Here is a 12033-nt window from a genome sequence, read left to right as displayed (position 1 = left end):
GCACCCCCAGCAGGCCCAGTATGAATAGAGCAATTGTCGAGGGTTGAGGTCTGCACCAGGCACCTGGTACCCGGGCAGATCACAGGGGCCCTAGGGAGAGGAAAGGCAGGAGGGCTGCAGGGAAGTCCCAGAATTTTCTCCTGATGCCCCTGCAGTGGAAGAAAGCTGGGTTTGTGTCATCTCTACCTCACGCAGTGGGAAGGCTGCAGTGTAGACTCCCTCGGTCAGCAGACGGGCCATGACCATCTCCGCACGTTTCTCTTTCCCATAGATTGTTCGGGCCAGGATCTCTGCCACCTGTCAGAAAGAATTCTGGCATCAACTCCGCCCCCATAAGGTCCCAGCTGGACCCTCCCCAGGCAGTTGTCTCACCACTTGGTGCCTCTGGGTACTGGAGAAGTAGGAGTCATGGGAAGCCCTGCCCAGGAATCTGTGAGCAGAGCAGGGGTCAGAAGCTGAACCCTCCGCCGAATGCGAGAACTAACACGATGGGAGGGCAGTCTCTAGGCTGGGGACACAGGGATAAAACGTGCCAGCTGGACTTCCCTGGTGGCACAGTGGTTAAGAATCCACCTGCCTAATGCACGGGACACGGGTTGGATCCCTGGCTGGGGAAGATCCCACGTGCCATGGAGCAACTAAGCCCGTGCGCCACAACTACTGAGCCTGCGCTCTAGAGCCCGCGAGCCACATCTACTGAGCCCGCGAGCCACAACTACTGAAGCCCGCGCGCCTAGAGCCCGTGCTCCGCAACAAAAGAAGCCACCCCAACGAGAAGCCCGCGCACCGCAACGGAGAGTAGCCCCCGCTGGCGGCTGCTAGAGAAAGCCCGCGTGCAGCAACGAAGACCCATCGCAGCCAAAAATAAATTTATTTTAAAAAAATGTGCCAGCTGCTAAAACCAGAGAGCCCTTCTCCCCACAAAGCTCAGCCTGGGCTGGGTGTTTTGCAGCCAGGTGAGCATCTGAGGGGCATTGAACGCGTGGGAATCAGGGACGGGGAGCCGCTTGGGCACGGCCTGAACCCTAGGCTGCGGAAGGGACAAGCCTGAGACCTAAAGTGAGTTAAGCAGGAGTTGCCTCTCTGGCAAAGCAAGGAGGAGCAATGGAGCCTCGATTTGGCTAAGCCTGCGGCTGGCGCCCCTCCCCTCTGCGGGAGGCCCCGCCCACCCGAGACAAGTCCAGCTTGGAGCGGCGGAAAGTCCAGTGGCTTATTGGGCACGTGTTGCTGCAGAGGTTGCAGCAGGCGAAGGCGCCGCAGTAGCTCCCCCCACCCTGCCGTCCGAGTCCGGGTTACGTCGGGCCTGCAGGACTAGGGCAGGGTCACCGGTACCTGGGAAGACTCCGCCCCCGGGCTGACCTCGCCCCGGCTCGTCCCTCCCACCTACAGCGGCACACGCTGGCTCAGTTCCTCTGCCAGCAGCTCCCAGGGCGCACAGCTTGGCGAAGTACACGGCGAGGGCGCGGCGCTTGGCGAGACACTACTCCTTGGGGGGCCGGGGTCTCCGGATGGGCCAGAGCCCGGAGCCCCTCCTCTCATGATCCCGCCTGGGAGTGACAGTTCCCGTTCTGCGCGCGCGGGCCCTTGGCCACCTTCAAAAGCGCTTTGATTTGCGTTTCCTCGTTTGAAATTCAAACGAGGGGGGAACTAGCACCCTCATTTTACAAACGTGGAGACAGACGCAGACGCTGACTAGGCCGGGGTCATACAGTAGTGGCTGCTGGTTCCCATTTATTGAGCACCTCCAATGAGCAGGCCCTGGGCTGAGAGCTTTGCACGCTCGCCAGTTTAATCATCACAGCCCCTCTATGGGGCTGACGCTACGGTAAAGCCCATTTTACAGATGAGGTACTGAAGTCGCTTGCGCAGGTCACAGGGCTCGTTAGGGAAGCCCGTGCTCGGCCTCGGGGACTGAGCCCGCGCAGCCCGTCCCCGCTGCGCTCACCTCCTCCAGGAGCTGCCCGGCCGCGCGCAGGTTCCTCTGGAACTTATTCACGCCAGCTCCGCTGCAGGAGTCGCTGTCACCACGCCCGCCGCGGGGGTCGCAGCTTCTCCTCCCTCACGAGCAGGAAGTCTGTCCCATCGCGGGGGCAGAAGGGCAGTTAGGAACGGTCTGCCCCACCCTACCCCACTTCCACCCTGGGTGGGGAGTTGGGGGCTGGGTTTATCAGTCCCACTAAAGCCCAAATTAAAGGAAATAGTTCGTCGGACTTCCCTAGCGGTCAGTGGTTAAGACTCCGCGCTCCCAATGAGGCGGCGCGGGTTCGATACCGCGCGTCGCAACGAAAGGTCCCGCAGGAGACAACGAAGGTCCGCGTGTCACAACTAAGACCCGGCACAGCCAAATAAATAAATTAAAAAAAAAAAAAGGGAAGTTCGCGCCACAGCAAGAGCGACTGGGCTTAGCTCAAAGGAGGAACTGCCCATTGCAAGAAAAGGACCAGAGATGCCACGGGATTCCTCGCGGAGGTAAGACCTCTCTTTCCTCACTGTAAGAGGGGGACTGTGGGTGGGCTACTCTGGCTGCCTGAGTGAAGCGGTGAAGTGGGGGTAAGAGTCCTGTCTGGCCCCAGTCTCACCGATTTCGGTTTTCCAGTCGCGGAAAATGTTGCCCCCGGAGTCTGGGCCACAAATGCTGCCGCGGGACGCGCAGAGACGGTCGTCCTCCGGTCCTTGTCCTCGGCACCATCGCCGTCCTGGGCGCAACAGGACCGGAGTGCGGGTGAGAGGACCCCGGCGCAGGTGCAGGTGCCAGAAACTTCTCCACCAGCCCAGCTGGGCCGCCCCTCCTTCCGCCCACCCGCCCGCCCACCACTGGCTAAATATAAAGCGCAACAATGGAGGCGCTGTCGGCGCGATCTGCGACCCTTCTCCCTCCTCTCCACTCGCTCTCAGCCCCAGAAACACCACCACTACCATAAGTAACAACAGCGACAAAGTCAGTAGCCAACATTTGCTGGGCCCTTAATTCAGTGCCTGGCCCAGTGCTAAATATTTTACACGCATTTACTTGTTACAACCCAGAAGTGAGCGGGTGCTCTTGTTATCTCCATTTTACAGATGACACAAAGGAATTACAGTGACCAATCCAAGGTCACAGCTCTTCACCTTCCTTCCGGACCACGGTCCCAAGCCTCAGTCGTCCCCTTTGCTCCTAGGAAACACCCCTTCTTTCTAGAATAGAATTGAACACCAACTCTCCCCACTTCACCTCACCCCCACTGGCCCAGCCTCCAGGTCTGAGGTCACAGGGAGGGAGGGGCCCCCCCACCCCCCACCCCCTTACTCCCAGCTTGGGCCTCTGGGGATTTGCCTCCACACAGCTCTGACTTGTCTTGGGCCCTGAGCCCCATGCCACCCTCTGGGCACTGCTCCCCCAAGTCTGTTTCATGGCACAGGGTGGAGGCTGGGGGTGGTGTCATGGCTGGCACCAGGCTGCCCTGGGAGTAAGGAGATCCAGGGCAGCACCAGGGAGTCCCACCCCCATTCTGGACTCACCCAAGGCTCTGGAGGCCTGCCCAGCAGCCTTTGCAGATCTGGCTCCTGCATCCCCTTCCTCATCCTGGGTGCAGGCAACTTGCCTGGGGTTCTCCTTGTTGTCCACAAGGCCAGGCTTGGCTGGTGGCTGGCAGCAGGCAGGAGCTTCACTTACCAGCTCACTGTGGCCTGGGAAGGATGGGGGAAGGAGAGAAAGAGGAGAGGGAGGAGGGAGCGAGGCACCAGTACCGTATTTCCCCTCCTACAGGCAGCCCCAGGCTTCTGGTTGGAAAAGCAAGACCAGGTGGGATCATGTGAGGGGCTGGACCCAGAAGACACCATTGGGGGATGAGGGGAAGGGACAGTCCAGGGGAGAGGGGTACGGAAGGCTAAGGGCATCAGGGCTGCTCCATGGCTCTGCAACCTTGGAGAAACGCCTGACCCTCTCTGGCCTCAGCCTCCCTATCTTAGTCCATTGGACGGCTATAACAAAAAACCACAAACCGGGTAGCTTATGAACAACAGAAATTTATTTCGCATGGCTCTGGAGGCTGGGAGTCCAAGAATAAGTAAGTCATCATCACAGCCCAGTTCTGGAGAGCGCCCTCTTCCTTGTTCACAGCCAGCACTTTTTCTCTGTGTCCTCAGATGGTGGAAGGGGCTAGGCAGCTCTGTGGGGTCCCTCTTATTAGAGCACTAATCCCATTCATGAGGGCTCTGTCCTCATGACCGAATCCGCTCCCAAAGGCCCCTAATACCATTACACTGTGGACTAGGTTTTCAGTGTACGCATCTTGGGGGGACACAACCATTCGGTCCATAGCACTCCCCCTCTGTAGGAAAGGGGCTTGGGGAGGGAAGAAGAGGGGTCTGGGATGTCCTGACAAACAGCACCAGGGCTGGGCTGCAGCACGTACACACCCCCACCCCTGGAGAAGCTAGTCCCTCCTCCCTCCAGCTTCCCTCTAGAGCCCTGAAGTCTGTGGGCTCCAGGGCCCGGAGGAGCAAACATGGCTACCCTCTTCCCAAGGATCCCCTCTAAGTCAGGGCTCACCCCTGAACCAGCCTGGGGGCACAGTCACCACCCCTTCCCTCCAGGTAGCCTCAGGGCCCACAAAGGGAGCAGCAGGGTATTTGCCTTTGAGCTGTTGTAAGGCTTAACCTAACGGTGGAATTTCTGGCACCAAAATGGGGAGAAGGCAACTCCCCGACTTCCGGTGGCCTCCGGACAGGCCACAGAATGGCCTCTGTCTCCAAGGTCCTGAGAGAGGAACTTTATCTGGAGTCTGGACCCTCTCCTGTGCAGGACCTACCACGTGATTGGTGGTGTCCAGTGGAAAACTATTGAAAAATTATTAAGGATTTCAAGATGGCAACAGCAGAGCACTAAACCAGGTGTGGGCCCCCCAGTGCAGAGCCCTGTGGACTGCTCAGGTGCCAGGCCCACAAAGCCGGCCTGAGTCCGTGTGTGTGTGTGCACACACATTCTCTTCTCATTCGCTCTCCTCGACCCTGCCCAGAGTCCACTCTGCGGGGACAGCCACCAGCTATTAGGAGAATTATGGCTCTGCAGCTCCCTCCTCCCTCGTGCTTCCAGTTCTCTGCACTTCGGTGGAGGCCTCTAAGGGGGTAGCCTATGAAATACTAAAGTGGCACTGGGCCTGGGCTCTGAGGGGCTCAGAAGGCAGCACTGGGACGGCAGGTGGCCGGCTCCAAGTCTTAGCACCGTCGTGGTCCCCACTTTGTTCTTACTCAGGGAGAAGGGAATTGTTTACCTCTTGGTTTGGGATGAAAGTGTGTGAGGGGTCGATTCTCTGACTGGAGCAGTGCTAACCAGTGCCAACCAGTGCCCTGCTCTGCTGTGGGGAGGATCTAGGTTACTGCTCCAGAGCAGCCTCTGGCTCTTGGCTGAGCTGGTGCCCAAGAAGGATGCTGAAGCTTTAAGGCCTGAGATAACTGGCTGGGATGTGGGGTAGCTGGTGCCCACAACACACACGGGTATCCATAGCTGGAAGGCCACATTCCAGCCCAGAGGCCACCTTTGCTGGGTCCTGCCTTGCTCTGCCTGGTGGGTGAGGTCTACTGGAGCTAAGACCAGAGGGAAATGGGCCAAAGCAGAGCTGAAGGCAGCAGTGGGACACTGCGGCGCGGGAGCAGGAGTCGGCCGGTGGGCTGTGCAGGCTGTGAGGCCTGGGTCCTGCCCAGCAACATTCCTCCTCTGGGACATGGGCTAATCTCAGGTCTCAGCTCTGAACCTGAGTTGGGGGTAAGAAGGTGCTAAAATCCATGCTTTAGGCTCTGGAAAGGTTGACAAACCTACAGGCAGTGCACAGGGTGGACAGACTGACAAGCAGCGCCATGCAGGCCATCAGTAAGCGTAGGAGCGTAAGCCAGGGAGAGCATGCAGGAGCCTCCTGTGTGTGCCAGGAGGGAGAAGCGGGGCAGCATTTTAGGGCAAGTACTGGTGTGTGTGGGCACATGATCATGCGTGTGAGTGTGGAGTGTTCAGAGCTGCTTTCTCGAGAGGGGACTCTGAGGGTCGGCTGGCTGACCTGGGCATCCAGGGCCCTTCCAGCTGGGTCAGACTCAGGCCGGCTTTCTGCCCAGGGGTCCATCTATGGGACTGGAGAGGGTGTCACCGGGGAGGGAAAGAAAGTATAAAGGCCGGCTTTGTAGGCACCTGCGGGCAGATGCCTACAACTCTAGCCCGCATTCACTAGTGTCTGGCTGATGGGGCAAGGACACAAGGTCACTCACCTTCCTGCTCCTGTCCTTGCTGGCCTCCTGCCAGCTCACGCCCTGACCCCCTACCTGGCCCAGTCCCTGCCCAGTGATACTTTCTGGTTCCCCCAGGCTGGCAGGGCCCCTGTCCTAAGCATAGCTTCATGGTCAAAAAAAGGAATTCCAGAGTGAGGTGCTTGCCTCCTGGACACACAGGTGGACTACATTTCCCAACTTTCCCTGCTGCTCTGTGTGACCACGTGACTAGGTGCTGGCCAATGGAATGTGGGCAGAAATGAGGCACACTGTCCTAGGCCAGGTCCATAGAAACCTGCTGGGGGACCTTCCACCTGCACTCATCCCATCTGCTGACTAGATGTTGATGCCCCAGGACAAACTGGGTCCGCACCCACCTTCACCTCCACCTGAGGTGAGACACAGAAAGAAAAAAACTTCTATTAAGTTAAGCCACTGAGAGTTCAGGGTTTACCTGGTACAGCAGATGGTGTTACTTCAACTAACATGTACAGGCTCTGACTGAAGTCACTTGAGGTCCAGGGCCCAGCTGAGGCACCCCCTCTCCCCAGTCACACTCCATGGTTGCTGCAGAAGGGGGAAGGGCAGGGGGAGGCTGGGGAGATGCTTGAGCCCTCAGGCCTTGCGCATACAGTTCCTCCGTTTCCAGAAACCCAGACTCCTAGGGCAGAGGGAGGAGGCCAGTGGACAGCCAGATGCCCTCAGATGGCTGCCCTACCGAGCATTGTGCCCCACTTCACTGCCAAGAATTCCACAAGGAAAGTGCTCTGGGGCCGGGAGCCTTCTCGGGCCACCATTCTCCCTGACTAGGACCCTCTGGCCAGTCCTCGGGATGAGATCAATATTCCTGTCCCAGCCTTGGGCCCTGGGTCCTGCTCTGGGTCACCTGAGGGTGGGGAGTGCCCACTCATCATGCCACCACCCCTCAGCTGGGGGGTTCCTCTGGGGGGTTGGGGAGCAGGCCAGCTGCCACCTGGTCCTGGTGCCACAACTGCTCTGCCAGGCCGTTGAGCACATGGGCAATGTCGGCCAGCCCAGCCCGCCCATCCAGCGTGCGTCCATCTGCCAGCCGTCGCCCTGGCACACTCTTCACCCGCAGGAGGGGCAGCTCCCAGGCCTGCCGGAAGGCTGTGAGGTCACGCTCAGGCACATCCGTGTGCATATACTGGTCAAATCTGGAGGACAGTCAAGGAGCCTGTCCGGGCACCTCTGCTTACCACTCCATGAAACCCAGCCTTCTCCCTCCTCCCTTGCCCCCAACACCCAGAGTCTGGGGGAGGCCCTGTTGCAGCCTTTAAGATAAAGCCCATGGGGCTGGACCCCATAGCTGGGCAGAGGCAGGCTGCCTGACACCCTTGCTCCGTGCCTTGCCAAGTGTGGCCTCTGACGGTCCTAGAGGCCGCCCAAAGGATACTTGGAGCCGATGACCATCCTGACCACACCAGGGGCCTCGCCTGCTACTCGGGCCAGCTGTCCAGGGAGGTCTTCAAAGGAGGCACGGTCGGTGAAGGAGAAGAGGAAGAGGAAAGCATCTGTTTTCTCCTGGCAAGCCTGGGGATAGAGAGGCTAATTAGCGGCTCAGGCGAGGCTTGTAACCAGAACCTATCGGCTGCAGGGCCCTGAGAAGTCTCAGCACCATCCCTCCTTTCACAGACTGGGAAACTGCGGCCCAGAGCAGGGAGTGGCTGGTCCCAGGGCAGAGGTCTCCCAGCCCGGGCAGCATCCTCAGTCCATTCACGCCTACTTCTGGCTCCTGCAGACCAGGCAGGCCAGGCTCAGATGCCTGTACTCAGAAGCCCACCTCGGGCAACCAGCCCCTCCTGGACCCACCCAGGCCCACCTTCCTGCTCACCGGCAGCATGTGATCAAACTTTCTGAGCGCAGACTCCCCGCAGTCCCAGAACTCAAAGCGGAACATGACAACACGGTCGCTGGCCTGCAGCTTGGCCGGCCAAAATACCACGGTGGTCTGGATGCCTGGGGAGGCGGGGGTCAGTCACTCAGCATGGGGGAGGCGGAGGTGGAGAGGAGTAGGGGGCCCAGAAGGAACAGGAAGAGGAGATATGTCCCTACCTTAATGGGTCCTCAGTCTGATGGGGAAGGCATAGTCCCTGACGTGGGAGAATTCTCAGTCCGACGGGGGAAACTGCCCTGCCCCGGAGGAGCCTCCAGTCTACCAGGGAGAGGCAGCCCTAGCCCTAGCCATGACCAAGTAGTTTCCTCTTGTGCACTGGGGAAGCCAAAGGTCCCGGAATACTCTCAGATATTGCAACATGATGGTCAATCAGCATCCGGTGGAAGGAAACAAGAAAGGAAGATCGGTGTTTTCTGAGCACCTACCCTGTGCCAGCTCAGTGCTAGGCATGTTACCACCACTATCGCTAGTACCAACCCCACCACAACCCCAAGGGGTTGGTACTATTATCCCTTTTGGACAAAGGAGCGAATGTAGGCTCAGAGAGGTGAAGTGACTTTCCAAGGTTGCAGAGTAAATGGTAAGGCTGGTTACAAATCCCAGCTTATGTGGTCCAGGGCCAGTCTTTTCTCCACCCCAAGGAAGGCCTCCTAAGGAGGGACTCACCAGTGGTCTCGTGGTGCACCACGGGCACCTCCAGGCCAGCCAGCTTGGCCACCAGCGCTGTCTTGCCCACACCACTCTTCCCAGACACAAAGATCTTGTAGCGGGCGGTGTCAATGGCCACAGGCGGGGAAAGCACTGGTCGCTCGAGCAGCCCTGGGGCAAGGAGGGATCCAGGTGGGGTCAGGGAGTCAACGTGCACTTGCCCGTCATACCTTGGGTGTACAACCTCATCTCTCAGGGCTTCTTCAGTGCCAACCAACCATTCCCTATACAGCACTCATGACAGAGGCCTGGGATACAAGCAGCATCCCCGGAGGAGAAGCTCTGCTGGGAACACCTGTGCTCTGTGAACTGGGCCAGTGCCTACTCCAAATAACACCATTTTTCAAAAAAGTTTGATGCATGAGATGATTTTTATTATTTTATTTTATTTTTTGCCGCACCACACGGCTTGCGGGATCTTAGTTCCCCAACCAGGGATCGAACACAGGACCCGGCAGTGAAAGCACTGAGTCCTAACCACTGGACAACCAGGGAATTCCCTGAGATGGTTTTTATTAATACTATCACATATCCTAGATTTCCCACAGGTAAAAGAAAGGTTTTTCCTAATTCTCTCCTCAGTGAAGAAATATCAGCAAAAGTATTCTTAATTAATATAAACTCCTTAGAACCAATACAGAGAGATATTTATGAATGTTTATTTATTTATTCTTTTTTTTTTTTGATCCCACCTTGCAGCGTGTGGGATCTTAGTTCCCTGACCAGAGACTGAACCCAGGCCCACAGAAGTGAAAGTGCCAAGTCCTAACCACTGGACCGCCCTGAATGTTTTTGATTTAAAGCTTGCAAAAAATAAAGTCTAAACTATGATCCATCTATAGGTGTAGGACCTGAAAGTCCTAAATTGTGGGCTGCCTGTCACTCTCTGGTCTTAAGCCTTCTGGTGTTTTGTCTCTCCCGGCCAGAGCTGGACTCCTGCAGCCGATGCCAGGCCCCTCTGCTGGCCTGTCAGCTGACCTTGCCTGGGTGAGTTAGCTTTATCCTGGGGAACATGAGTGTCTTATCCTGGAGACAGCAGGATATGGAAGAGGCTTGTCTCTACTCACTAGGGGATCTTGGACAAGTCTGCAACGTGCTGTTGAGAAGGTTAAATTGGAGTCCATTGTATAAAGTGCCCAGCAGAGGGCCTGCCACCAGCTGAGGCCTCAATCAACAGCCTCTCTGGTGACAGTGGTTCCTGGCAGGGTTTTGGCTGTTTCCATGGCTCTGATGACAGAATTAACGCTAAGGAGGTTTGGGGGTGGGGACCCCAGGATAGGGCTTCTGGGGTCCCCAAGGTTGAGGAGTGCAGTGGAGAAGGCCCTCACTGCCCTGCTTCTCTGCTCCACGCCCCCCACCACAGGGGACACTGTTCTCCCCAGGGAGTGGCAGGTGACAGGCTGGGGGAGGGGGGCACTTACCAAACACCCGCCGGCGGTTCTTGCGCAGGATACAGGCCAGGTACTCCTTGCCCTCGGCGCTCTCGTGCCAGTCTGGGACAATCACTGAGCCTGGGGCAGGTAGTCTGGCCATGGCTGGGCAACCTGACGGGGAGGGGAGATGGCAGAATGCTGAGAGTAGGGGATGGGAGAGGGTAACTGTTCTAAGCTGTACCTGTGAGGCCTCTTAACCTGCCCTCAGACTCTCCCCTGGAGCCCCAGCTCCCTCCTTGGAGGATGGAGCAACTATGGAGCCCCACCCTTCTCATTATTACGACTAACATTTTTGGAATCCAAGCTCCCTTTCAACATCCTGAGGTGTTACGCACCCCCGTCCCCCTCTTATCACCCAGAAGGTGCAAAACCATAGTCCTTTCTCCTCCGTATTGCTCCCTGGGGGACAGCCATCCCATTATTGCCCCAGAGGGCATTTACACAGTCCCTAGCTCCCTTGTCACCTCCGGGGGGTGGGGGAGTCACACAGACCTGCTTCTCCTCTGCCTCCTGGATCCTGACTCCCAAGCCCACCCAGCCGTCACCATCAGCAGTCCCCGCGGGCGAATGGGCCCGGGTGGAGACCGCGCCTTTAAAAGCCCGCCCAGCGATCCCGCCGCCCAGCCCGCCGAGCCAGCTTCCGCCCTGCTTGCGTCCGGCTTCGGCTCAAGCCGCCAGCCCAGGCGCCGGTGCTTGAGGCGCATGTGCGGAGGCTGTTGTCATGGAGACGCGGGGGGCGGGGTTAGGCTGACGGGTTCCACGTAGGTCCTATGTGTGCAGCCACCCCGGCTCAGAGACACCCTGGACAGGGACTTGCCCTCTGTGCCGTGGATCCTCTTCACTTTGCTCAGTCCCAGCCCCAGTCTTTCCTCCAAAACTTGATCAAATCCCCCTTCTCCAGGAGCCTTCCCTGCCTCTTTGCTCCTCAGTTTCCTCTTCCATGAAGTGGAGGTAAAATACTACTACCTCCTAGGGCTCTTTACAACACTGCCTGGTCCGTAGCAGTGCTCAATAAGTTTACTTATTATTGTTGTTACTTACTCCTGCTCGGCAGGAACTCGATATGAATTAAACACCACTGGCTTCACAGATGGGGAAAAGGCTGCTGAGAGATGTCAACGGACTTGCTCAAGGTCTTAAAAATGAGTCAGAGGCTCTCCATCACTCATTTATTGATTGATTGATCGATGTCACTCATTCAACAAATAATAACTGAGCGCCTATTGTATGCCTGGCCTGTTCCAGCTGCTGGGAGTACAATGGCAACAAGAAGTCCCTGCCCTCCTGGAGCTGATGTTTCAGCACTGAGGCCATGAGCCCTTCTCCACTGTTCCAACACTGGGCACCACACCTGTTACCCTGAAGATTTCCAACACTGGGCATCAGGCCTGTTACCCAGAAGATGGGTGCTCAGTAAATGCCCATTAGTTGGACAGGACGCAAAGTGGGTCATTACTGACAGGTTGTCTATTACACTGTCTTTTTTTTTTCTTTGGCTGCGTTGGGTCTTCGTTGCTGCACGCAGGGTTTCTCTAGTTGCGGCGAGCGGGGGCTACCCTTTGTTGCGGTGCGCAGGCTTCTCATTGCGGTGGCTTCTCTTGTTGCGGAGCACAGGCTCTAGGCCCGCGCGCTCAGTAGTTGTGGCTCGTGGGCTCTAGAGCGCAGGCTCCGTGGTTGTGGCGCACGGTCTCAGTTGCTCTGCGGCAGGTGGGATCTTCCCGGACCAGGGCTCGAACCCATGTC

At 57.7% G+C, this 12033-nt stretch overlaps 1 protein-coding gene across 2 annotated transcripts; it reads right to left on the bottom strand.

The window, feature by feature from the left end:
- Positions 1-3673: 3673 nt before the first annotated feature.
- Positions 3674-11600, bottom strand: CPLANE2 (ciliogenesis and planar polarity effector complex subunit 2). Of its 2 annotated transcripts, XM_022598431.3 has the most exons (6): positions 10783-11600; positions 10279-10401; positions 8816-8968; positions 8087-8211; positions 7649-7785; positions 3674-7409 (listed from the first exon to the last, which is right to left on the bottom strand). In XM_022598431.3, the coding sequence occupies exons 2-6, from the start codon at positions 10388-10390 to the stop codon at positions 7160-7162; spliced, it is 777 nt and encodes a 258-aa protein (XP_022454139.2). In that variant the 5' UTR covers positions 10391-10401; positions 10783-11600; the 3' UTR covers positions 3674-7159. The 2 variants fall into 2 exon arrangements, with proteins under 2 accessions (XP_022454139.2, XP_089756461.1); XM_089900335.1 differs by lacking the exon at positions 10783-11600 and having other exon boundaries at positions 10279-10768.
- Positions 11601-12033: the final 433 nt, after the last annotated feature.

The sequence above is a fragment of the Delphinapterus leucas genome, chromosome 1, assembly GCF_059928025.1.
Source record: "Delphinapterus leucas isolate spDelLeu-1000000601 "Yukka" chromosome 1, BTC_Dleu_Yukka2, whole genome shotgun sequence".
NCBI classification, from domain to species: domain Eukaryota; kingdom Metazoa; phylum Chordata; class Mammalia; order Artiodactyla; family Monodontidae; genus Delphinapterus; species Delphinapterus leucas.
Note: the sequence above shows the minus strand (reverse complement) of the source record. Positions and strands in the feature narration are given on the sequence as shown.

Coding starts and splice junctions, on each gene's coding strand:
- CPLANE2 (XM_022598431.3), bottom strand. CDS start 10,390: ATGGCCAGACTACCTGCCCCAGGCTCAGTGATTGTCCCAGACTGGCAC. Junction 8,212..8,815: donor GGTGCACCACGAGACCACTG/GTGAGTCCCTCC, acceptor CCGCCTCCCCAG/GCATCCAGACCACCGTGGTA. Junction 7,786..8,086: donor AGTTTGATCACATGCTGCCG/GTGAGCAGGAAG, acceptor CTCTATCCCCAG/GCTTGCCAGGAGAAAACAGA.